Raw genomic sequence first — 26,994 nt, 5'->3', positions numbered from 1 at the left:
ATTTAAGAATGTTGTACAGCCCACAAGAAAAGGATAAACTCTGACCATGTTTACAAAAGGTGACGTCAATGTCAAATGCAATGGCAAACAAGCCTGTTTACATTAACTGTGAAACCCAAGAAAAGAAGAAATCCAGGAAAACTGAAAAAGCGCAGCTTGACTTAGTGTGAACCGCTTATCCCGAGTTTATCGGTTGCACGTTTGCCAAGCCAGGATAAACAGGTGAAGCTATGTCAAGCCAGGTGTAGCTAGCTGGGATGAGTGCACGTTCACGGCTTTCTTAAATAGACCACGGTATCAATCACAGGTTTACTGAGACAGAAAAGGAGAAGACACATTGTTCATACTGTATACAGAGTGAGCAGCAGCTTCTTGCAGAAGTATAACTTGAACACATCATCTGTAAAAAAGAAACCCGGCCGCTGTGATGAAACAGCGAGAGAAAGCGTGGCAGACGATCACGGACCGACTGAGTCCTTTTAACTTCCACTGCTCACTTTTAATGCAAAGTGTACAACTGTACGTTTGTACAAATGACATGCTTTTCTCACGTAAATAAAAAAATCTAGAAACTATAAAAGACAATTAAGTGATCAATTTAATGCACACTGTAAACACGACTGTAACAATGAACTGTATATTCATCTATTAGTCTTCCCCCAGCAAAATAGAAGGTCAAAAACCATTGGGGTGTCCTCTCCCTGTTGTTTCATGAATGTACAACACTATATAGTTACTGGTCCAATGAACTAAGACAATAATTTGGGAAGATTGTAGAATTAGGATATGTTCTTAAAATTGTACAATCCTCCCAAATTATAATCATTAAAGAAAAAAATAATAATACACTAAAATAATTTAAGGTGCATTGGTCCATTATAGAAACACATGTATAGCACTTTATATATTGCCCTTAGTAACTGACTTCAACTGCCTGGTCGGGACCAGAAAACTGTGGAGAATAAATCTCCATGGTAACTTAAGTGCCTCTGCTTTTGTGCAACCATGTCTAGGCTAAATTCATCCAGGATAACTGGAATATTCTGGCTTAATCCCTTATCCTGGTTTTGTGCAATAGCCCCCAGGTTAGGTTATAATACAACAAGGTTATACAACAACAACAGAGTACAGTGGGTTCCCATGGTGCTGGTTGAGTCATAAGCTTTACAACCAGAATGAGCTAAAGAAAAGATAACACTTGCCAGCTCATGCTTCCATGGGGTCATTGCTCATCAACGCTTAAAATAAAAATTCATATGGGGCACCTCAGTAGCGCGCACTAAGACCGAGTCCTTAACCAGTGGACCGCTGACCTGTGACACTTTGCAGTATGTTGTCCATGCTCTCTCTCTCTTACTTTCCTGCCAAATCTCAAGCAGCGCTATCAAATAAAGGTTAAAAAGACCCCTCAACACCAGTACTCAAAGATCAATCCAAAACAGTATCTTGGAGTCATATATGTGTATGGCATTATATCATAAGGATTTTTTTTTGTATATAACTGATGTACAGTGTGGTAAATGCAGTTGTGTACAGGAAATAGTCTGGAGTCCATGTTTCAGTGTAAATGATCCTTGTACGTTTTTATTGCAACTCATAAAAACTGGATATATAAAACTTGAAATTTCCAAGGGGGCTGGACCTGACTGTATATGGGTGTCCCTTTCATGACTAGTGATAACGCAGAAAACCAGATGAGGACAAACAAAGGACGAACTGACTGACAGAGACTTTGAAACAGTTGGTTTTCAGCTGACATAAAAATTACAAACTTGAGAAAATGAGAGCAAAATAAAAATACATTTGTGGGATTTCACATAATGTCAATATAATTTGAATGACTGAAACCTCTTTGCTGCAGATAAAAGTTTGCTGATATTTGAGTTTGGAGGAAATATAGTGTCTTGGAGGTGAACTGAAAGTAGAGCTTCTGTGGGGATTGCAGGGAAGACTTGAAGAGAAAGATCTAATCAACAGAAGAATTCACTATAACAAGGTAAGATTTCTCATATACTAATGCAGTTTCTTATAATTAAACAAGATTTATTGAGATCAATGCTGATCATAACATACATAACACAACTGTATGTTTTACTTTAAAATACATACTGTATCAGTCTGAAAAAAACCTCTAAACTGAATATTTCTCCTCTTAGACACAGACTCTACATTGGCCGCCATACGGAGTACAGTGGACAAGCAAGATGGAGGAACTGACATACAGAGGGAAAAAAAGAGAGGGAAGACACAGGTAAAAACTAACCTACAGTATGTGCCGCTCTTGGTCATCACATTTCATTTTTGCTTTCAAGTTGGTGACTGGTGTTACAGTTGAGAGACAGACGGTCATACTTGACGTGAAATTGATGTCCCACTGAGCCCCGCTACCACAGTTTAATCTTAATTAGCCTGTCCGATCACATGCATACAATTCGGGATTCATTCTGTTGTCTTTGTGAGACTAGTTGGTAGGCTTAAATTGGTTCTATGATGTGAAATGTAACACTAATAATAAATAATAACTTCTTAAACAGTTAATCAATTATCAAAATAATTAAATTATCAAAATAGCAGAAGCCATTTAATTTTCTGTCGAACAACTAATGGGTTAATTGTTGCAGCCCTAGTTATTACATGACAAAGTTAGAATACCATATCATAAAAGCTGTACCCTATACTGCCCTACAAATGAAAACTGATCAAAAGCTGTTGATCATTAACCTTGCTTCAATGATTATCTATGTGAACACTATTATATCACAAATGTTACTGCATAGATTCATACTACTATAGATGCTGTCATCTGTTCAGAGCACATTAACCATTCTTAATTTATAACAATAATGTATTCAAATGTGTTTAAATATCTAGATTTAAGTCTAAAATGACCAGTGGTCTGTCCAGAAGGAAACGGCTTTTATTGTACTGCCAGCATTAGTGTACAATAGTTGTAAAGGAGAGCTAAAGGTTACAGTTTGGATTCAATATGTGCTTAACCCCAACACCTCAATGGAAGGGAAAGAGCCTTTCACAGTGAATGTATTTCCTTTTAAGCACAGTGCATGTTATCATTTAACTAACAAAGCTATAGAAGAAAAATGTATCATGCCTTCAAGTTGCTAAAGTTGTGTGATTGGCTGTATTAGACCCTCAACAAATCATTCAGCTTTGAACTAGTCCGCTATTTCACTTCCTCTCGGTTGTCACACAATCAAAATCTATTAACCTCCTTATCATTGTTAGGTTAATTAAATATTGGTAATGGATGTTAACGTTAAACTTTGAGCCCAGTGACACAGTATATCATTAAGTATTGTATTACCAGGTTTTCTATTTGGTATACTTTACAGTTTTAGGAAATAGTTAATTTCCCTAGTGCAGCTCTGTGCCTCTCTTTATTGCTGTAGCTGATATCTTCCCTGCTGATACTGACTGCTGTAAGGGGAGTGCTGCTCCATTTACAATGTTAAATACGTACTACAGTTTTAAACACATTCTGCATGTTGGTATCTCTGAGGTCACAACAATTAGGTTTCAATTTTTTAAATACACTTAATTGATGTGCTGCTATGCTCTATATGATTAGGATAAGGTTTTTACAGGAAAACAACTCACATTTTCAATAACAAATCATGGTTTTAAAAACTTTGAACTTAAAAAAATGTTATGTGTCAAATTGTATCTGTAAAGTCTGAGAATACTAGCAAATTACTACATGAAGTGTTGTGCTACTCTTGTGATTGATGTGCATATAAGTGTGTTGTAAGTTTACCAGAGGTCAACAAACAAAATCTGGGCAAGTAGAAAATAATAGTGTATCATTATAAACATATAGTATGGAAGAAATACTAGAAAAGCATAACTGACATAAAATAATTTTATTCAGTTTCCCAGAAAAGGAATGTGCCATGTATTGCAACACATATTTAAGGTGTGGACAAACATTATGGCATGTCTTGTTTTGGGCGTGGCATGGTGTTCACAGTTGGCAGATAAGGTCCTACAATGTGGGATTTGTAAAAGTCTTCACGTCCAATCACTGTCATTCATTCTACTACAGATTTTTTTTAAATGCTTAGTATTTTAAGCAGACGTGACATCACTTTTTTGTCTCCCGAGGGAGACCGACCAGTAAATCAACTTAAAAAGAAGAAGTTTGTTCATGAGTGCACTAGACAACTGTAATAGAGAGTCTCACTGAAACTGTGATTTTTCCACCTTTTTGGCCTTTTCAGTGCTAGTGTCACTGCATGTTTGCTTTGGCACAAGTACACGCAACAATCGTCATTCTCGTGGATCCAATCTGTAGGTGTGTTTTGTCCAGTCTTTGTAGGTTTTAGCTAGTCTTCAGGATTGTCCCAAGTTTTAATTAATGGAAGTGACCAGTCAAGATTGGGCCATGTCTACCGAGCTGGCCCAACTCTGATGACATCGTTATCAGTAGGGCTGGGCATCATTTAAAAATGTTTGATACCGGTACCGAAACCAAACACCGTGACTTTGATACTGGTTCCTCAACAATCCTTTTTTTAATACAGATTGTATAAAACAAAAAAGAAATGATAATCTTTCACATTACAGCACAAATCTTTTTATTTGTTCTACCACGTAGTCTCTGTGCGTAACGTAGAGTTTTTCCTGCATCTTTCTACGTGTCAGATGATTGAATGAAGATTTGTTCAAATTCAAAATTCATATGAATTAGGCAGATTAATATTTAGGCATCTTGTTTCCAGTTTGTTTTGCTAAACGTCTTTCTCTCCTCTCTGCTTGACTGAGCACTCGGACATCCAAACTGAAATCATATGGGCACAAAAAACACTACCGGAGCTGTATTCACTAACATTGAATAAAAAGGATGTTTTCATCTTATCAATTGTGAAATTCTTTGGCCATAGACCATGTAAATAATTAAAGTGGTTGTACCAATTAGGGATGTAACAATTACCGCTGTAACGGTAAACCACAATAAAAATGTTGACGATACCATTTAACGTTTTCATTTAAAATATCAAAATATTATCATGGTGGATTACCACGGTGTGGAAACCGTGTGTGTAATTCTTCCCAGCTTCCTCCCAGTCTCCTGAAATTGGCAAACAACATGCGTTTCTTCAAGTTGGAATCATGGCGGAAGGAGGCGATGACAGTGCTCACTGCTCAGAATATTTATCAGCCCTCTAAGAAGACTAAGTCTGAAGTATGGGAATATTTAAGTTAATATAGGAATGCCAAAGGACAGTTGATTGAAGACAGTTATCGTGTCTGCAACACGTGCAAGAAAAAAAGTTGCTGCTAAAGGCATTGAACACACTTTTAAAAATACAGCGATAAAACCAAAAACCGTGATCATTTTGGTCACTATAACTGTGAGGTCATATTTTCATACCGTTACATCCGTTACATCCCTAGTCTCTCTCCCTCCCCCCCTCCCCCTCCCTCCCCCCCCCCGGCTGTCTAGAGAACTACGCAATTAAACCAAACTGATGATTATGGCATCCTTCCTTTCCTTACTGACATTTCTGCCTATTAAATGGATACAGAATATGCTTGTATTCTGGGTTAAAGTTCTCAGTAATTCTCTCTGACAACATACCGTTTTTGCACTTGTGATATGTGATTATAGAACTGTCATTAACTAGTAAAAAGAAAAACGTCTTTCAACCAGCATTACACACACACTTAATTGTGATTTTCAGAGAGCTGAAATATCTTTGAAGAAGCCCCTTTGCTCTTCTGAAATCAGCGGCTTTTCCTGGCTATTTATGTAATGACTAGTTATTTATATGCTTCTTTTTAAAAAAAAAAAAGGTGCCACTGGGCGCACATACATGCACTCTCATCTCCCAAACAAACAAACCGTCTTGTCAGCGTGACAATATAAAGCAGGTTCACCTGGACAGCTGGTGTTATTGATAGTTGCTATGGCAATGTCAAAGACCGCTAAGTATTATCAATGTAGGGAAGACAAACCACACCCTGATAATAATTCTGTACTTGACAATCAGTCAGCATGGCTAACACAGGGAATGATAAAACCTCAAATGTCAACCTTCAAAATGTTTCTGTACCCTGACCTCTTTAAGGAAATGCAGTGACTGTGTAATGTTTTAATGATGAACTAATAAAATGAATCATAATTATCTATTTCTGAAGAGATAATCCAAATCCACACCCTGATCATGACCTGCATCAGCCAATCCTTTAAATTATCATTATACCATAATAAACATCTTTATATGGTCTCAATGGCTTCCTTGTGACAGACTTATGCACCCTCTTGTTAATGAATTTTCCTGTATGTGGAACCCTTCTTCACCACCACATATTTACAGTCACTTTCCTTCTGACACTCTGACCTATACGTAACACTAGCACATTCAGTAAACTATACAGCATAACGTTTTCTCCAAGTTTCACATACTGTAGATACAAACTATATCCTGTAATTAAAAACATGTTTTACAGTCCAGCATCAGTCTATAATTGAATGGTTCTCACAAGCGTTCTGCCATCTTGGTCAAGTGAGTTGGGATGAATTCTGGCCTTAAAACATGGATAACTGCAATGACACCAAATTAAAAAAAGCCAATCAATGTATGTGTGTTGATGTTTGTCTCAGGGATACATGGGACCCATTCCAGCTAAATCCAATTGGAGCTGAGAAGGAAACTAAGAGAAGATGTTTCCAACTTTGCCAGTACCTGGTGGCTGTTATTGTGGGATTAGCTGTCTTGACCAGTGCCGTTGTTGCTAAGGTAGGACTATCTGTGTCTGTCATTTATTAAATATTTCAATTCGAATTTTGTTTATTGGTACAGTGATTGTAGAAAATGTTTTCATCACAACTTAAATAGTTTAGAAAAACTTGTGTCTGTCTGTGCCTGCTTGTCCACAAAGTAAAATGGACAACAGTGCTATTAATGGTAGAGCAGGACTTAGAGTACTCTTTGTGTACACTACTTTGTCTTTTTGTCATTTTATCTCTTTCTCTTTGTGTATATCCGTCTCCCTCTTTGCAGATGTCATCTTCATTTTCTTACTATCAATCTTTAACTCTGCAGTATGTGCATGCGTTTGCATCGTCTACCACGCTGCCTCTATTCCTTTTCAATTTCTCATCTTACTCCTTTGGTCTTGTCTTTCTCTCTTTTTCTTGATGATAAAACACAGGACTATGCTCAGCCATAAAACAATGCTTTTCCTGAATATCACAGTCTGTTTTCCGATCTAATCAAAGAATTGTGTTCAACCTGATGAACTTTGTTATTGGCGTTAGGGTAAATGACGACAATAAAGCAGGTGGATGAGTCCTTCAAGGTAATCAGGAAGGGGTTGCCAGTAAATCATTTTTACGTTTACAGGGTATGGAAGTACTACTACACACAGGACTCTGCTGTAACTGCACTTAAAATAAATGAAATTCACTCACTAAAATCTCAATCCAATGACAGAAACATGTATTAATTGTATAACAAGTATATGACAGCAAATCTTTTCTTTTGGTCTTCTGTCTTCTCTGTCCAAACTCTCTGGTTTTCTTTAACACACTCTTGGTCTCTGTTCAATCAGGGCTCTCTCTTAGTGTTGTCAACTATGTCCAGTCCAACCTCCATGCGCAGCCCAAAGGAAAAACAGTTCTACATGCTGATGTTGGTTTTCTGCCTGGTCTGCCCCAACGTCCTGGTGTTTTTGAAATCACTGTGGAGGTGTGCCTTCAAGAGCTTTGTACATCCCAACATGAAGACCATGTCATTTGTACGTTTTTCTAAGGCATACTCATTTATTAAGTAATCTGCTTTACATGGAATTACAACAGAAAGGGAAAAATGTATATCAGGAATCCGTATTTACAACCTTACAAGGTAGGACTATACTACAAGGATATTACAGCAATATTGGTTTGTATTTGTATTTTGTCATTTATTATACTCAGCAACTCAGAATATAAATACTTTAGGAAGACTGGTTAGGGAATACTGTAAAATGGGTCCTCGCTGTCATATACCCAGCTTTACTAGACCTAAAACATGACAACACAATTTTTCAGTCTTAAAAATCTGTTTTTGTCTTACAAGTGCATGTGCAATCAGCGGATCTTGACCATAGTATGACAATGGGTGTTCCCCTACCACGATGGACGTTTTGTGATCGCCCTTGAATTTTAGACAGAGGTGTATCTATAAATAAGTGCACAAAAAAAAGGATCAATATCATGAGACTATGATGGTACATAAATAGTGTAAGTATGCAAACCTAATGATGTGTGTCTTTGCATCTTTTCCAGATTTGTGCCATTGAGTGTCTGGTGTCTCTTGGTACTTCAGTCCTGGTGCTAGTCGTTATGCCTCAGTTTGATGTGTTGACCAATCTCTTCATCAGTGGAGGAGTCTGTATTGTGACTGCCATTCTGCAGATAGTGTACAAACTACAGAGAGACACATGGAAAATCCTGTTTCCAATCTGCTCCCTCATTCTCACAGTTGCTGGTAACTCCATTTATATTTATCTCCAACACTGTCTGTCTCTCCTTTTTTTAACATGGTACTAGTATCACTAGTAGGCAGTGGATTGAAGGGAAATAGCAATTTGTTATCCTCCTCCTACAGAACATGTGCTATAATAGATGTCATACTGATTGTTTTGCTCTGTTTCTCCACTTGTTTTGGACACATTTCAGTTATAGTGTGTGTCTCCTGATTTTGACTGAGCTGAGGTGTCTAATTATTTGTCAAGTCGTTTTTTTCACTTTTTTCCCCACGGTTAAGTTTTTTCATCCAATGTCTGGTTCAGTAAACCTGCCACCTTCACTATGACAACAGTCTGATGAATGATGTAAGATTTATCGACTGGCATGACAAAACTAACAAGTTCTGATTTGAGCATTTACATACAAGTTGCATGTAGGTTACAAGATCCAGGAAAAAAAACCTCAATATTTCACATTGTTTACAAAACGTGTTTGAATACTGATACTTTTAGCTGCAAAGTGAACAAAGTGCCAGTGACACAGTAACAAGTTAAAATTATGTGTGATAGCTTGCATTTGAACTCACTGGCATCATATACATTGTTATCTAACTGCTTTACTCAACTAATTAACTAACTAACTAACTAACTAACTAACTAACTAACTAACTAACAGGTTACTGCCTCTTGGGAGTTGACTACTATGTCCGTGTGTCATCGTATGTGGATCGACAAAGTCCCAACTGCTACATCTACATTGGAATTGGGATATTTTCTTCACTCCTGATCTCCCTCTGCTGGTGGGAAAATCCACTGCAAGCTACTAATCGCATGCAGGTATCATGTCTTTCTATAAATGTGGTTATTTTGTTCTGTCTTCACCGCACCAACCTCCAAACTGAAGAACTACTTCCTTATCAGCCACCAAACTGGAATTTGCCCCATCCATTTATCCCACTGTAGACTACAAGTTAATGATTTAAAAAGCTGGCCCCTTGCCTTAAAGTTACAGCCTCAAAGATCTCTGTAACACTCTCTTTCTATGGTGATAAGCGTACACATTTGTTTTTTTTCCCCTCACTTTTACTTGTTTTTGGCATTTTCATCGCCATTTCAACATTACGCCTCTTCACGCACAAGTGTTGTGTTAGCTCCGCCTACACTCTGCAGGGGACCAACCCCTGCTGGTTGATGGAAAACTTGTGATTTTTACCAGGAATGCAGCCACAGACAGCCAGTTCGTAGTATATCAAACACACTGGCTCATCAGGCCATAGGCACAATCATCGCTCTGTTACCTCATTTGGCGATAGTGACTTGATAGATATTTGAATTAAAATCTTACAGATTATTAATAAAAAATATAAATGTAATTGTTACAACTTTACATTTTTGGCCAGTTGAGACGGTGTTTTTCCATGTGTTCAGATAAAGCTACAGCAGGATGTCAAACTGTTTTGGGCTATTGTTGTATATAAATATATTGACTTGATATGATCAATGAGACCCTCCTAATCAATCTTTCTCTCTGCAGGGAAAGTTGTCTGAATTGGAGGGTTTCAGGGACTTTGTGTTCGTCATCAGCAGTATTCTGAGGATTATAGTGATAGGTAATTATCTGCCATCAACTTCTGTATCAACATACAACACTCAAAAAACATGCTGACAAAATTAACTTGAAATGTATTATCAACACCAACATAATCTCATTTCCAACATTCACACTGGAGAACAAACAGATTTCTGTGATGTTAGAGGTGCAGATGGATTGCGAAGGTTTTCTCCAGCTGTCTAGAATTGTTGTTTTCAATTTTGTAAAGCTATGCTTTCTATTCTGCACAACACTTTCAGTCCTCTGTATACAACAGCCTAATTTCCTTGTATTTACTTGCATCTCACTTGAATCTTTTGTAGTATTTCAAATCAGTACAGCCGATTTGTTAACCTATTCATACACATGCTCTTCTCTAGAGTGTATTTATTGTATATTAGCCTATAAATCACTTTGATATTTTGTTGTACTTCTCTACATTTAACTTTACTATCAGATTGTCTCTTTTACATCAGAGATACTGTGTGTTCTGTTGTAGGAGCGGTATACCTGTTCTACCATGTGCTTATTGAGAAATCCATCACCTGGTCGGACTTTAACCTTCATAACGATGACTGGGAACTGCTACAAATAGGACTTGTGCTTTTTTTCTTACAGGTAGGTTGAAAGAAGATTGAAAAAGCAACAAACACAGATTATCTTATATTAACTGTAATTTTCCATTTTTGTCGGTCTGTCTGAATATAGTCACAGTTTTAGAAAAGTTGACAAAAACTATATTTCAGAGTAGTCCCAAGTAATATGCTAAATTGAAAAATTTAATTTCGCGCCCTAACACTAATTATAATTGGCTTAATAAATAATCTCTTTCCTCCCACCTCAGGCATTCTGCTCAGCAGCCTGCCACTGGTTTGGTGTGGTGGCCTGTAAGATTCATGCAGTCAGGATGGGTTTTGCGCTGCCAGTATGCTGTACGGGACCTGCAGTTCTGCTGTTAGGACTGATACTTTTCCTAACCCAAGCACAAGAATTAAACGGAGCACAGCACGGAAACATCACAGGTGAGTTTATTCTTTTGACATATTGAGAATTGTTTGTGCTCTGCTTGAATGTACTTTTGTTTGAGCAGGTTAGTTTAATTTAATTATGTTAGCGATTAATCAGAAAGCTGAAACATGTTTGTACCTCAGTCATGTGGTAAATGGTGAGCAATATTTGGCTACAAGTTAATCACATCTCTATACTTTGGAAGACAAATATATAATGGGATGCTCTGTGTGATAAGAGTAAGACACATAATTTCAGCTAATACCTACGTACTAAAACATTTAGCTATGTTCCTATTGCAGAGTTTTGTGAAAGCTTGGCCTACTTGAGCACTAAGAACACAACTCCTGTGGTTTTACTGGAAATCACAAGGAGCATTTGTCGGACTTCACTAAACAGGTACATGTTTGTGTGTTTGCATCAGGTTTAAACGGTGTAGGCTTGTATGTATGTTAGCAGTTGCTCCCTACAATTCATGCAGCCTCTGTGGTTTATATAAATGTGCTTAATGTGAGTAAAATGTCCTAGAATTACAGAACACATCCTGTATAGTAATCTACGTACAGGCATCTATATACATATCCAATCTATGTTTATTTTGCCAAGATTGTTTATGGACTATTTGATTGACAGCTACTACATGCAATGGCCTTTTTCAATGCTGGCACTGGAGGGAGTGTGTATGTGGTCCGGCTTCGTCACGTGTACCTACTATGTTTGGAAGATAAAGGTACACGTACACACACGTACCCACATGTACCCACACGTACACACACACACACACATTTATGTAAAGCTCTTTAAAAAGGGTCAGTTCACCCAAATCATGAAAATAAATATCCCCCTCTTAGATTTCGGCTGCCAACCCCATACAGTTCCTTTCTGTGTATCATTTCAATGTAATTTTCCAAGTCTGTGAGCACCAGAAATAAAACCCCAATCACACCCTTGTATTAGGGTAGCAGCAGAAAATATAGACATCTCAAAACCAGGCAAAATAAAACCAAAACTATTTGCATGGCTGGATAACAGTAAATCAGGCAGAATTTGTTTTCTTCATAATTTTGAATGACTTTAAAAAAGTCTGAATTTCAAGCATCCATTTACTCTAAAACTGCAGCTTACTGCCAGAGTCAAACTTATAATCATATCATATGGCAGATTTTACTAGTAATTTCATCAACCCAATGACCTCTTATGTTAGCATCAGCTAGAAAGACACACACCTAAATACCTCTATGGTTTACCATGCTTTAGGTCCAGCGTATAGAGAGAACCTCTCAGCTCTTTGTTCGTCGACTCTATGAATCCGCTTTCATTGACCTGTCTCTACTACTCAACACCAAGATGAAGGTGCCACGAGCTAAAAACCAAGACAGGTAAGTGTGATGTGAAGAGAAGTTTCCTTATTTTGTGGTGTGGTCATATTGTAAGCTGGTATATGGAACAATCACACTAGGAGTATTGATTGTGTGCAGATGCAGTAGAAGCACAGAGTACATTTTTTGCATAAGAATGCAGAGGCAAGGCATAAACATTTAAAATATGTTGTCATGAGTAAAAGACATGCTTTCAAGTGGCATGATTTAGCATATTTTAATATCTCTGTATGATAATGCATACAGACAATGTTGTGTTAAAAAATGTGACAATTTAGAATCAACAAAAAAATTTAAACACGTTTTTGCATTACAAAGCTAGTTGAATCTGCATATGTGGTTATTTGGCATCATGGGTCTGTAACAGCCATAACAATGTGAAGCGTGTTTCCAACACTGTTGCATGGTCAAAACATGAAAGGTTTAAAGCTTCTGCTGAAAACATCTTCCCTCTCCTCAACAGCCAAGATGACATACAGAACTGTGTGATCTATCTTTGTGCCACCATGTGGCATGAGACTTATGATGAAATGCTGAAAATCCTCACCTCCATGTTCAGGTAAAAGACAATGTCACTGCAGACACATGGGGGAACCAGTTGTTGTGATATACAACATGGGTGTCGGTGTTTTAAAGAGCAATTGAATAGCAACTGAGAATCTTGTTTTTGCTGACCTCCCTTGGTTAAACTTCTCACCTTGCTGCAGTGAAGCAGAAGTGTACTCCAGGGTGAGTCAGTACACTGTGACATCAATGTGTGTGTGAAGCTCACTTCTGATCAGAGGTGCAAAAGACGTGACATTTTCAACCAGAGAAGCAGTAAAACATCTTTTCAGCCTGGTGTTATGTGGCTTTTATAAGATATAAATTATGAATGAAATGGATTCACTTCATTTACGTATGACTTAAAATATTCAAGGGCTTGAAAAACATTTGTGCAGTTTAACATTTGAAATTGTATTTTCCGTGGCCGGGTTGGGTCAGTGCAAACAAATACTTGGAGTTTATGCCTCAACGCAGAGGTACAGGGTTTGAACCCAACCTGTGACGATTTCTTGCATGTCCTCCCTCTCTCTCCCCCCTTTCTCACCTAGCTGTGCTATCTAATAAAAGGTGGAACATTTTTAAAATAAATTGTATTTTCCAATTCATTTTTTTTTCTTTCATGCTTTGACAGTTTGTACAAAAGAAGAAAATACTTAAGTGAACAGTGTTTGCAGTATTGGTACAGTTGTTTGTTGTTGTTTCAGGTTGGACCGCTATCGAGGTGATCCAAAGGAAGAACATAAGGACTGTTTTAACTTTGAGTGTCACATTTACGTAGACGATGCCTTCATGACTGAAAAGGACACAGAAAAGAGGCTGGTTAACTCTTACGTTACCGACTTGATCCATGTTGTCATAGAAGTTTATAGGTGAGATTATCCATCAGTCAACTTTGTAGCTTTACATCTATCTATCTATCTATCTATCTATCTATCTATCTATCTATCTATCTATCTATCTATCTATCTAGCCATCTTTCTAACCAATCATCTATCCATCCATCCATCCATCCAGAGTGTTTACCAACAAAGAACCAGATGAAGTGTCGATCAGTGAGACTCCCTATGGTGGCAGGCTAATGTTTATTATGCCAGAAGGCAACATGCTCTATGTTCACCTAAAAGACAAAGAATGCATCAGGAACAAGAAAAGATGGTCCCAGGTATGGTTATGGTGAAGTAGGGGTGTTTTTTCCCAAAGATATTACAGTACAAGATGCTATTTAGCGGCCAACAGTAAAAGATTTTGCACCATGATGCAGGGCATTGCTAAAAGAAATGCCTGAGTTCTCCATTGAAATGTACAGGCTTGTTCAGTTTATATATGTATATAGTTGTCTCTGGAACTGTGCACCCCCCCCCCCCTTTTTTTTTTCTTTTGCACTACTTATTTTATATCCCATGTTATATTCCTTCTTGTTGAGACTGGAAAGGGGTTGCTTCAATCTCATTGCACATGTATTGCACATATGTTTGAATATAAAGGCATTCTGTTCTAATAAGTAAGGTTTAGAATTAAGATATGCTTAATAATATTGCGGGTATATTTATACTGTTTTTTATTTGAATTATGGTTCTTTACACACAATTTTATGTCTCTCGAGTAATGAAATTAATAATAAATAAGTCACCTTGTTAAAGTATTTATGGGAAAAGTACACTATTTAAATTGCACCCATGTCCTTAAGAGCAGGAGTTGGATTTTTAAACTACAATTTACTGTATATGACCTTTTCAGATTATGTATATGTACTATCTACTTGGCTGGAAGGGCTACATCGTCAAGAACCCTCAGAAGATCACAGTAAGACTGTTCTACTCTTTGTGTAAAAAATGTACATAATAGTATGTTGACAGTATGTGTACAAAATATTTTAATATTTAAAATGTCTATCTTGTTTTGTCCAGCGCCAGAATAACCCAGGCAGAGACAGTATGATCTCTATGTATGGAGAGATTTATAGGTTGCCTCAGTATGACAATGACTACAAGAGAAGATTCATCTCAGATGACAATACATACATCCTGGCTCTGGACGGAGACACAGACTTCCAACCTAAAGCTGTGATTCTGCTTGTAGATAGGTCAGTGGCAGACAAATCAACATTTGTGTTTCAGTTATTATTATATATAAAACAAGTTTAAACAACATAGTAATTAAAAAAACATTTATATTGACAGGTTGAGGATGTATCAAAACGTAGGTGCTGCGTGTGGTAGAATCCATCCTACTGGTATGGGTAAGTAGACATTGTTTTGGCCTTAATTTTACTTTAAGTTGTTGCCCTGTGCAGCTGGCATGTAGAGCCAGTATAGAGTAACCATAATGGCAGCTAGGATTATGGAGAAGCTTCCACTGGACCCATTTAACACAGTAGGACATAGCAAAGTATCCACTAGCTTGAATTTGTAGACCCAGTTGCAATGGAAAAGCCACCCAAATGAATGCCCTAAATGTATTTTAGGACTGCACAATAGGTTGTTTTTTTTTCTAATCAACATCGCAATATCAACTGGCCAAATATCCACATCGACTGCGATACATCGTGAAAGACAGATTTTTTGTGTGAAGTTGAGTTGAAGGAAAATATCAGTAGAAAACTTGAAGAAAGGTAGAACTCAGAGTACACTTTAATAACTGTTTATCGGTTGCTTAGGTGAGAACTTCATTACATAGTATCCTGTAATTATTAATTGGTGTATTTTTGTAATTTCTGTATATCAGGTCCCATGGTATGGTACCAGAAGTTTGAGTATGCTGTAGGCCACTGGCTACAGAAGACAGCTGAGCATGTCTTTGGCTCCGTGCTGTGCAGTCCAGGATGTTTCAGTCTGTTTAGAGGATCGGCCTTAATGGATGACAATGTATTGAAGAGATACACAACAACTGCAACCAGAGCTTCGGAGTATGTGCAATATGACCAAGGTTGGTTGGAAAGTGCACCGGCCATTTTTACCTCGCCTAGTTTTATCTCTTTTTTCAACTGCCTTTTGAGGTCTTGTCTAACATTTGTTGTTTGCGCATGTATATATTTGTAGGGGAAGATCGTTGGCTTTGTACTTTGTTATTGCAACAAGGGTGGCGTGTCGAATACAATGCTGCATCAGATGCATACACCAACTCCCCAGAAGAGTTCAAAGAGTTTTATAACCAGAGGAGACGATGGGGACCATCTACACTGGCTAATACACTGGATCTTCTACACAGGTTAGTGTTATTTATTATTAATAATAGTTGAGTTTACCCTTAGGCCACAATCAGACAGAGCACAATTTAGCAGCCTGGGGCAGCTTTTTGTTATTATTTTCACTGAGAGAGTCAAGCATTTGAGAGTGAGGCATGTTGCTTCCTTCTTTCGCATTGCTGAGCGCCTTGCGTTATTTTGCCAGAGCGGCCTGAATGCGTTAAATCTAAAAAACTTCAACTCTAAGTGGAAAATATGCCCAATGTCATTTAACTTAAACAGCAAAATAAAGGCTGGCTGAGACAGGTGATTTCATAGTTGCCTAGCAAGAATGACAAAGACGCAACTGGTCTGATCGGGGAGTCTTCGACAAGAAAGGCAGTGCGCCTTGCAAAGCGCTCTGTCTGATTTAGCCAGGTACATTCTCACTTAACCAATTTAAAAGAAAATCAATTAAGGTTCTCATTTGTGTCTATTTTTTCTGGTATTTCAGAGTGATATCTACATCTTCAATCAGACACTCTGACATGTACATTATATTAACTTGATTATATGAACTTTTTTGTGGTTATGATTTACATGACAGTGGTGCAGAGACTGTGAAAAGAAACTCGTCCATCTCCAGGCTTTACATCTTCTACCAGATGTTTACGGTTGGTTCCTCTATCCTTGGTCCGGCCTCTGTGACTCTCATGATAGCAGGTAGGTTCAAGTCTAGTTCAATACTCTACAGGCCCTTCTTTCTTGGGGGTTGTCTATTGACCATTTACTATGACCGCAGTGGGACAAACATATTCTTCTTCTCTATCACCTCCATCCGTTTCCCCTTATCACACTGTTTTACGAGCCAGAGAGGTTTGAATGCATCAATCAGGTCAGACTCTTTCTGCATTTAGATGAACTTAGACACTAAAATTGTTGTTTTTCTGGTAAAGTGTAGCTGTTCATAGACAATGCATTTACGAGTTATGCTAGCTTACTTGTGTGTTCTTCATCATTCCATGTCATATTATGATTGTTTGGTTTGTAAATATGGATTTTGGACAAATTCACATTGTAATATTTTTAACAAAGACTGTAATTTTTTGGCAAGTTTGTCTGTCCAATTAATTGGACTGAATGGGTTGCCATCTTGGATAACTGTATCGTTTTCAAAAAACATCTATGGACTTAGCCTAAATCACAGCAGACTTAAAAGGAAATGTAATGGTGACCTCTCTCTCTCTCTCTCTCTCTCTCTCTCAGGTGCTTTCCAGTTTGTCTTCAAACTCTCTGGAACACTTTCCATCGTCATTGCAAGCATTCCTCCTGTGTTCTACATCATCATCTGTTTTATGGCCAAACCTAATGCCCAAATAACCATCGCTGCCATTATGAGCGTTTTATATGCGTTCCTCATGACTGCATCCCTTTTTTCTATCATCGGTGGGTAACAAGTCTTTGAAACTTTATATTACTGTGATACTTTTTTTCTTTCGGCAATATTATTATTTAGTAAATTAATTTTAAACCCCTAAATGCACATGCATACACCATGTTCCCCTTTTAGGTGACATGGTGATTCAGGGCACCTTCCTGACCCCGACGGGTCTGTTTTTGGTTTCTATGGCAATCATGTATGCAGTCACAGCTATACTACACCCAGAGGAGTGGGGTATGGTTAGATTATATTATTATAAATATTATGGTCATGTTATAATATGGAAAGAGTTAGTTTTGTCATACAGTATTATGTTACGAGCTTTATGTTCTGTTAAATTGACTTTTTATGTTATGTAACGTTAACGGATTTATGTAATTTTTTTCTCCAGGGATGATCATCTATGGTCTCATGTATTTCATCTGTATTCCCAGTGGATACCTCTTACTCACCATCTACTCACTGGTTAACATGCACATTGTGTCCTGGGGCACAAGGGAATCCAACAAGTAATGCATTGATAATTGTTAGAAGAAATAGTGGTACTTTCACCTGCAAACAACCATTTTAATTACTGATTAATCTATTTATTTGCTTTACATAATTTAAAGCCAATCTATTAGTTGATTAACTGACTTCATCTAATGGTGTGGGCTGACTGAGGGTATTTAATGATATGTGATACTGTACAGTTACGTTGAATTTAAGATGATGAAATCCGTCCAGTCATCCACCCTTTTCCCCCTGCTTAACTGGTTCGGGTCACAGTGGGATCAGGCTATTGTTGAACAATGATTCACTTATCAAACAGATATGTGGAGGAAGCAAGGAATTATTTGTTTTAATTAATCCATATCTGCCTTCCCTCACTGTCACAATTACGATAATCTGTCTATAGTTTATTGACAGTATGTCTTTTTTCCTCACTGTCCATCATTCTGTCCGTGTGTCAGGGGAGAAGGAGAAGTGAAGAAGAACCAGAATTTACTGTGCGACAAGAACTGTAGACTATGCTGCTGGGACATGAAGATACAGGTAGGTAGTACTAGCTACTGAGAAGCATTCCAGTGGATGAATAGATTGACGGATTCATTCATTTTATCCCGTTGCTTTACAGGTAACACAAGAAACAGAGCACCTAATGCTTCGTCAGATCACAGGCCAGACTGCAGAGCAAGCCCCTCCCCTTCTAATCACTAACCAGGCAGCTGCAGAGATGAAGCATCAAGCCAAAGTTGATTTAACCAAAGCTGTTAAAGCTGAAGAACCTCCAACTTACAAACTCAGTGAGAAGGCAGAAAAAGGCAATGACGCTGCTTCCAGTAGCAGGTATTGATTTGTCTGTTCTTTTTCATCTTCGGTTAATCAATAATCTATTCGGACACTAGATATTTATAGTAAATCCATCAGAAACCTGTTCTGCCATTAAGTTAATGAGCTGCATAGTCATTTGGCCAAACTGACACTCATGAGAATAACAACACATCCACGCACACAAAATCACCTCTACATACCGCTGACTTAGATTATACTCTGTCCATGTAGAAGAACAAACGCACATGAACACTTGAATTGTGAGTGAAATATGTGTATTTGTGTGCAGTGATAACAGTGTCAAAAAAAGGAGCATATCACAGAGTTTATCCGATGAAGATGATGACTCAATGAATGCAGACCTGGAGGAGCTTCCTGTCAAAGGTGAGAAGCACCTTAACTGTGTCTGTATTTGTCCTGAATATTAAGCACTGTAATTAATACAATTTATTATGTAGAACACAGTATAGTGTACAATAATGTGTGTGTGTGTGTGTGTGTGTGTGTGTGTGTGTGTGTGTGTGTGTGTGGTGTGTGTGTGTGTGTGTGTGTGTGTGTGTGTGTGTGTGTGTGTGTGCGCGCGCACAGACTGGGTACAGCCGGTAAAAGAAGAGTTTTTGAAGAAACTGACTTATGCCAACATGAAGAGAAATCTTCAGGAACAAATACGGTAAACAAATAAAGAAATGTCTTCAGGCTTTTGCCACAACATCCACAAAAACTGTGGCAATGTTTGTACAAAATGAACACTGAAGGAAAACTTGAAACTAACAATTATGTTAACAAGCCGGAATTGAAATTTTTTTTACTTTTGTCTAATCAATTATCAAAATAGTTAATCTAATAGTTTACAACTAATTGATTGTTGCAGCTCTTATTTCTATACATGTGGCTGTACGTGTTGTTACTTATGTGATCACATGGGCTTTAATTACGCTCATTGACAAATCTAAAATTTGTATCAAATGTTTTAATTTATGGTGAAACATTGTATAATATTCCCCGCTCATGTGTGTGTTTTTTACTTGCAGGTAATGATTGTGTACAAGCATAAGTTGTAACAAACTTTGGATGTTTCTGTTCATTAAGTGTGTATTTGTTGTGTCCTAAGGCAGTTTCAAAACACAGTCACACTGTTGTATCAGCTAAAATTGATTGAATCTGTCTAATTACTTGTTTATGTGCTTTTTTTCCCCTCAGATACACACTCCGTAACAAAAATGAAGATGATGTGTGTGAGGAGTTGGTCTTAATGTTGACAGACACTCTTAATCAAGAGCTAAGTGGAGTGGGGCCTGAAGATGTTCTATCAGAAAGCCAGCTCGAGGAGTTAGAATATACCCTGGAAGAGCATGTAATAATAATAATAATAATACTAACAATAACAACAACAACAAGCAACTGATTTGGTTTTAAAAGAAAAAGTACTGATGTCTTAAATTAAGTAAAATATTTTCAGCTCTCTATTTTGGGGTGTTTCCATTATAACATTACCATTATAAATAAGATATGTAATTATTACACTTAAGTACTTCTATTTCAGAGAATTTTCATTTCATTAAAACACTAAACTTAAACGAAGGAAGGACCAGAGGAATTCTTAAATCCCTGAATGAATAATTTTCTTCATCTTCCAGGCTCGGCGTATCCTTAAAACCAGTCATGTGGAGAAATTACATAAGAGAGTAACCAGCGCCATCAAGAAAACACTCACTGCCCCGCAAGTGGAAAAACTTGATGAGGTAGGATGCTGATTCAGCCACTGACTCTGTGAGAAGTAAATACTGTACAACAGCTAGCAAGTGACATTGTTGGCTGAAGATAGCTGTAAAAAAAGTTTTTTTACAGATAACTTAAATGGATAAGCAAAAAAATGTATTGCTACAATAATAGTTTATATCTGACAGGTCTGGGAGGGTAAGGGGACAAAGCCAGGTAGATGTACATCAAATAAAGTTAATAAAAAGATACATCAACAAAAAAATAGATAACCATACTGAAATATTATTTCCTGATCATCTTTGTGGTGGCGTCAGTCAGATGAACCAGCAGTGCATATGGAGCCATTCAGTTACACTTTTGCCTTCATTCAAATAAATCCTAAAAAATATATGTGCGCATGCCTCTGTGTGTGTGTTTAGGGTGAGCAAGACTTCTGGAACAAGTTACTTGAGCGATACCTGACGCCTATTAAAGACAGTAAAGCTCATCTGGAGGAAGTTACCAGAGAACTAAAGTCACTACGCAACAAGGTCAGCTAACTGCATTTACTGTTTTTGCAAATGTTTCTCTTTTAATGCGTTATCGTCTGAATTTTGTCTTACAAACTATAATTATTCTTTTTACATTAGGTCTTTCAGGGACATTAATCCCAGTGAAATTTGAATCCCTTTTGGATGCATTTTGACATTGCAGGCACTAAGATTGACTTGTTCTTAGTAGGTAGTATGAAGACTTAGGCTAAGAGTAGTAGGCTGTTTTAAATTCTCCTTCCTCCCCACAGGCCGTCTTCCTGTATTTCATCATTAACGTGTTGTGGGTGGTAGCTACCTTCTTCCTGCAGGCCATTGGAAATGATGTCATCAGCATCAAGATCCCAAAATACTTTCCAAATGGAACTGAATCTCCTGACGTCCTCAAGGTTTGGACATACAAACAGACAGCCAGTCAGTCCTGAATGCATGTGCTGCAGAGACTGAGATGGTTAAAGGAGTACGGTGGCATATTTTTGAATGTGTGTCAATACTGCTATGACTCCTGCAAAAAGTAATCACCATTACTGTAATTTTGTGTTGACAGGTGGAGCCTCTCAGTTTGATGTTCCTGTTGTCTTTTGCTATTCTTCTCTTTATCCAGTTTCTGGCCATGTTATATCACAGGTACACACACACCCACACACACACCCACACACACCCACACACACCTCATAAGTTCTAATCACTTCACATTAGGGGTGGGGAATATCTCTGGGCACCTTTCAATTTGATTCCAATTCAGACGCCAACGATTCGATTATCCATCCATCCATCCATCCATTTTCATCCGCTTATCCGGTATCGGGTCGCGGGGGCAGCAGCTCCAGCAGGGGACCCCAAACTTCCGTTTCCCGAGCCACATCAACCAGCTCCGACTGGGGGATCCCGAGGCGTTCCCAGGCCAGGTTGGAGATATAATCTCTCCACCTAGTCCTGGGTCTTCCCCGAGGCCTCGTCCCAGCTGGAGGTGCCTGGAACACCTCCCTAGGGAGGCGCCCAGGAGGCATCCTTACCGGATGCCCGAACCACCTCAACTGGCTCCTTTCGACGCGAAGGAGCAGCGGCTCTACTCCGAGCTCCTCTCGGATGACTGAGCTTCTCACCCTATCTCTAAGGGAGACGCCAGCCACCCTCCTGAGGAAACCCATTTCGGCCGCTTGTACCCTGGATCTTGTTCTTTCGGTCATGACCCAGCCTTCATGACCATGTCACGATTCGATTATAAATCGATTAATCTTAATGCAACCTTTTTTTATGTACATCTCCAATGCGTGATTTAAAAAATATATACATATAAATCTTTGGTAGATTTTGACATATGCAGTATTTGTTACACACAAGTTTTAATGAAATGTTTTGTCTTTTGAGGTTTTTATTTTGTAGTCATTCCAAGCCTTAAACATGCATGTGAAAGTCACCTTCTCTCGCAGTAATCTTTGAGTCAGAGGCTCTGTCATGTTTAAAAGGTGGAGAATTGGCTTCTTAGAACATGAAACATGAGGTGGTCAGATGCAAAGTGATGAACAGCCTATGTGTTTTGCCTAATTATTTTATATATTCAATTTTTTTTTTTTTACTTTGGCCATTTTTGTGTTTTTTTCTGCACTCTTGCCTAAACTCTAAGTTGTTGTCCATTATCCCATCCTCTTTCAGTGTTTTATTTTTTGTTTTTAATAATAGATTATTAATTTATCAGAATTGAGCATCAAATCATTCTAGAAAGATTCCCAATGCATCTAAGAATCGATTATTTTCCCCACCCCTACTTCACATTCAGTTTTTATAGCTGTAATATCAGACCTGTATTTGACAGCTCCACTGCTAATTCCCAGAATGACGTTGAAAACTAAGCAGGAATTGGAAAATGTCCTGACTTTCAGATGTTGGAGCTCTGAGTATGTGCCAAAGAAATACCAAATATTTTTAACTACTTCTGAATATTTCCCACCCCCATGAGCAGGGAAATTCTGATTAATAAAGTCCTGCCTTTTGTGTCTCATCTTGATGCCTCTCTGTTCACAGAGTCTACACTCTGATCCACGTGGTGTCCTATCGCAGCACAGAGAAAGACTACAAACAGAGAGACGATGTAAGCAACAACATTCACACACACACAACACACACACACACACACACACACACACACACCACACACACACACACACACACACACACACACACACACACACACACACACACAAAAACACAGGGGTTGTTAGGGTTTAAACTGCGAAGTGGTAGAACCCTTCTATGTTTGTCTGTTTTAGTCATTATTATTATTTGTTGTCTGCCACGCTGGCTCAAATTCCTGTGAGCTGGAATAAGCTAGAAACATGAAACTTGGGGGAATAACTGGAAATGGTGTGCATATGCTTCTACAGAAATATGAACCCAATCGGCCACATGGTAGCACTGTAATTAAGCCTTCAAAATAAAAAGCATTGCATTGAAAGGCCACGCCCCCTACAAAGTAGGTTGACTTGAAATTTCTCACATAGGTGCAGATTAATGTGCTCTACAAAAAAGCCTCAAGGACCATTAAGGTCCGCCTAGAAAATGTTTCCGCCATTTTGAATTTTTTGAAAAACACATTTTTGAGATCTCCTCCTACAACGTTGCCACCAAATTTTCAGTGAATCATCAATGGATCAAATTTATTACAAGTTGTATAAAGTATGTCGATATCTCAATTAAGTTGACAGTGAACTTCAAAAGCAGCGTGGCTCTGGACTTATGTGAACACAAATCACCAACCATAATGCCAATCCTACAAAATGCACAGGGTATGTTCTGATAAGTGCCCCATACCCAGACAGTTTAATATACATGAGCCACTAGGGGGCGCTCAAGCACAAGATAGGTGAGTGGCATTACACATATTTTGCTATAAATCACATATTCATTGTCCAGTCATCACATATCTCTCAGGGTATGTCCTCATAAGCACCTGAACCACGCCCTGAAAGTTTCGTTCTAATTGAACACCAGGGGGCGCTATACATGCAAACAAACTGCTCTCCGTCCAGAACAACGGGATCTGTTGGTCCATTTCTTTAACTGTCTTTAACCCGCGAATCACCGCTATATTTTTGAATTTGTCTTGTCAGGTACAAGACTGCCAGATGCTTGATTATATTAAGGCACATACCACTTGGACCTGTCAACATTTAAACATGTTAAAGAAAGAGTACTAAATTGCCGAAGGACTTATAAAAACGGAAAGAGTAACCTAACACTCAACTATAAACACATATAAACTATCAATTCAAACATAATGCCAGCTAGTTCAGACATCCAAACACTTAGCTAACAGCTAATGACACTCCATACTAAACCACATTATCTGAAATGCAACGTAGTTGCAAACAAAGTACAGATCAGCCTTGACTAACAGGGTGTTATAATGAAAGACTTTCACATTGAGTTTCATAAAACAAATGAAATGAACAGCAGGGTGCCCCACACAGGTTCAACAACAGCTGGCTCCATATTATTGCAGTAGCCTATTCCTTAGCAGGGTAGTTATTAAAAAAGAAGGGAGGAGGGGGGGACGTGTGTAACTCACGTACCGGTGTTTGAAGAAGACCGCTGTCATAGTAGCACCGTGTCCCGATGTCCAGATAGTTCCCCACTGCAACGTTACTTCCTGTTTTTGGACCGCCATGCACTTCGACGTCGTCCTCCTTGTTTATTATAATGTTGGCCCAGTTTCGGAGTCATTTTCAGGCTAGCTCCTCTCGCATTGCCAGACTTATTTTATTTAATTTTTTCCAGATCGACTGGTTCTAAACTGTCTCTGTTTTAAGTTAGCTAAAGCTAGCTAGCTAACTTAAGCAACGTTAGCACATGGACGTTTTCTAGTCCAGCAAAAGCTCAGCTGGAAAACTTGCTAACTAACGTTACCCAAATTCTTTAATGAGAACAATCTTTCTAACTTTTTACTTTAATTGGAGTAACGGTAAAATAGACCACGTTGGTTTACTTTCACAATGTTTACCAGAGTCCTAGCCGCTCTCTCAGTTGTTTCCCAATGGCGTAAAGTTACTAATCAAGGGACGTCAACTTCACACCTGCGTATCTTGATCAAATGTGTGCAATACCATCTATCACCACCAGTCTACGGTCACCGCCCTCTGACAGCAATACCAAGTATTGCTGTCAGAGGGCGCTATTGTACTAATTTTAGGACTGAATGGGGGGGAATTGGGTAGGTTAATAGATTAATTTAATGGAAAACTGAAAATATTCAATGGTCTGACCATTGAGAATGGAATGGAAGAGGATTATGGCCACATGTGAAAAAATGTATTGAGTTCTGAGATTAAACAGTATTCTGAGAAAAAAGTCAGAATTCTAACTTTTATCTCAGAATTCAATACATTTTGTTCATATGTAGCCCCAATCCTCTTTGTAAGAATGCTACAGAACATATGAGATTTCAAAAATATTGAAGATTGATTACTTAATTAATCCCAATGAGTTTTACCTACTTTACATTTCTGTAATTTAGTCCAGTGATAGATAGATAGATAGATAGATAGATAGATAGATAGATAGATAGATAGATAGATATATAGAGCAGCAAGTTACAAGTAACTAAGGACATACACACATACTACCTCACACACACAAACACACACACACACACACAGAAAATACAAGAAATATACTAGAAATAATAAATCAGATTACAAATAAAATTAAATAAAATAAGATGCTAAAAATAAAATTCCGGTATAACAAATATTGACAATGACATACATACAGACAACCTCCAATCTTTTTGAGATACTCACTAGCAATGCCATCAAGGTGAAATTAATGGACACACAACTGTCTTTGTTTGAATAGCTTCAACTTCAATAATCTACATTTAAACACTTTTTTGTGTATAACCCTGAGAGTATAATTGTGACATTCCACCATTTTAAAGAGCATAAATTTGCAGGCTGTAGTAATTATGTTTTACAAAAGCTCAAATCTTTTGACAACAAAAGCAGCTTTTCAAAGGTTTTGACTCAGTGTTGTATCTATAATATTTATTTCAATGATAATCAAATGTTGTGTTGCTCAGAAAAAAAGCTGGGTGCAACAAACATGGCCAAAGAACAATAAGTAACATTTAAAGCCAGAGACATCATCATTCAGAAACTCAGTTAGGATAAGTGTCACCAATGGTGCCCATGACATCTTATGTGTGTGTGCTTTCCTGTCACCTAGGTGGAGGATGATGATTATGAGTTGACTCTGGACAACCACTCTGCCAATGGACTTGTCATTACCAGTGATGATCTGTAATCCATGACAACCAACTGTAACCAGTAAAACCTAGCCCCCAGCACCTATTTGGATCGCCAGCAGGTCTCTCATCATCCAAGGGCTGCCAGTCAAATACATTTTTTTCCAGCTTTCACAATGCACAAAATAGTCAATTTTAATGATTGACCAGTGTAGAGTGCCAGCTATCACACAGTCTTTGTAGACAGGCGATAGTTGCTCTAAGGACCTGTATTTATTGTTTTTGAAGTGTGTTAAATGCACCGGGTCCACAGAATTAACATCCTTATCAACATCAGCACGGTGGTTTATTGGTTAGCACTGTGGCCTCAGAGCAAAAAGGTACCGGGTTTGAGTCCTGGGCCTTTCTGAGTGGGGTTTGCATGTTCTCCCCATGTCTGCATGGGGTTTCCCCCACCAGTAAAAACATACTCCCCTCCTTCTCGCTTAACTGGAAGTTGCTTTGGATAAAAGCAACAGCTAAATGACATGTAATGTAAAAACTGTTGTGTTGTACACATCCCATTGGAAACAATTTTTTTTAAATCCTT

At 38.1% G+C, this 26,994-nt stretch overlaps 1 protein-coding gene across 1 annotated transcript; it reads left to right on the top strand.

Moving 5' to 3' along the window:
- Nucleotides 1–1,733: 1,733 nt before the first annotated feature.
- chs1 (chitin synthase 1) lies at nucleotides 1,734–26,810 on the top strand. Its single transcript, XM_032521240.1, has 35 exons — nucleotides 1,734–1,996; nucleotides 2,157–2,251; nucleotides 6,623–6,758; nucleotides 7,573–7,758; nucleotides 8,288–8,489; nucleotides 9,146–9,306; nucleotides 10,004–10,079; nucleotides 10,560–10,678; nucleotides 10,905–11,082; nucleotides 11,371–11,467; nucleotides 11,702–11,798; nucleotides 12,326–12,447; nucleotides 12,911–13,006; nucleotides 13,698–13,862; nucleotides 14,008–14,155; nucleotides 14,731–14,796; nucleotides 14,901–15,076; nucleotides 15,174–15,232; nucleotides 15,718–15,918; nucleotides 16,032–16,200; nucleotides 16,764–16,879; nucleotides 17,423–17,602; nucleotides 17,727–17,831; nucleotides 17,989–18,106; nucleotides 18,551–18,632; nucleotides 18,715–18,926; nucleotides 19,201–19,295; nucleotides 19,500–19,581; nucleotides 20,112–20,265; nucleotides 20,549–20,653; nucleotides 21,053–21,163; nucleotides 21,415–21,552; nucleotides 21,711–21,790; nucleotides 23,189–23,255; nucleotides 26,387–26,810. Exons 2-35 carry the CDS (start codon nucleotides 2,205–2,207, stop codon nucleotides 26,462–26,464), a joined length of 4,224 nt encoding a protein of 1,407 aa, XP_032377131.1. The 5' UTR covers nucleotides 1,734–1,996; nucleotides 2,157–2,204; the 3' UTR covers nucleotides 26,465–26,810.
- The last annotated feature ends 184 nt before the right edge of the window (nucleotides 26,811–26,994 follow it).

The sequence above is a fragment of the Etheostoma spectabile genome, chromosome 1, assembly GCF_008692095.1.
Source record: "Etheostoma spectabile isolate EspeVRDwgs_2016 chromosome 1, UIUC_Espe_1.0, whole genome shotgun sequence".
In the NCBI taxonomy this organism is placed as follows: domain Eukaryota; kingdom Metazoa; phylum Chordata; class Actinopteri; order Perciformes; family Percidae; genus Etheostoma; species Etheostoma spectabile.
Note: the sequence above shows the minus strand (reverse complement) of the source record. Positions and strands in the feature narration are given on the sequence as shown.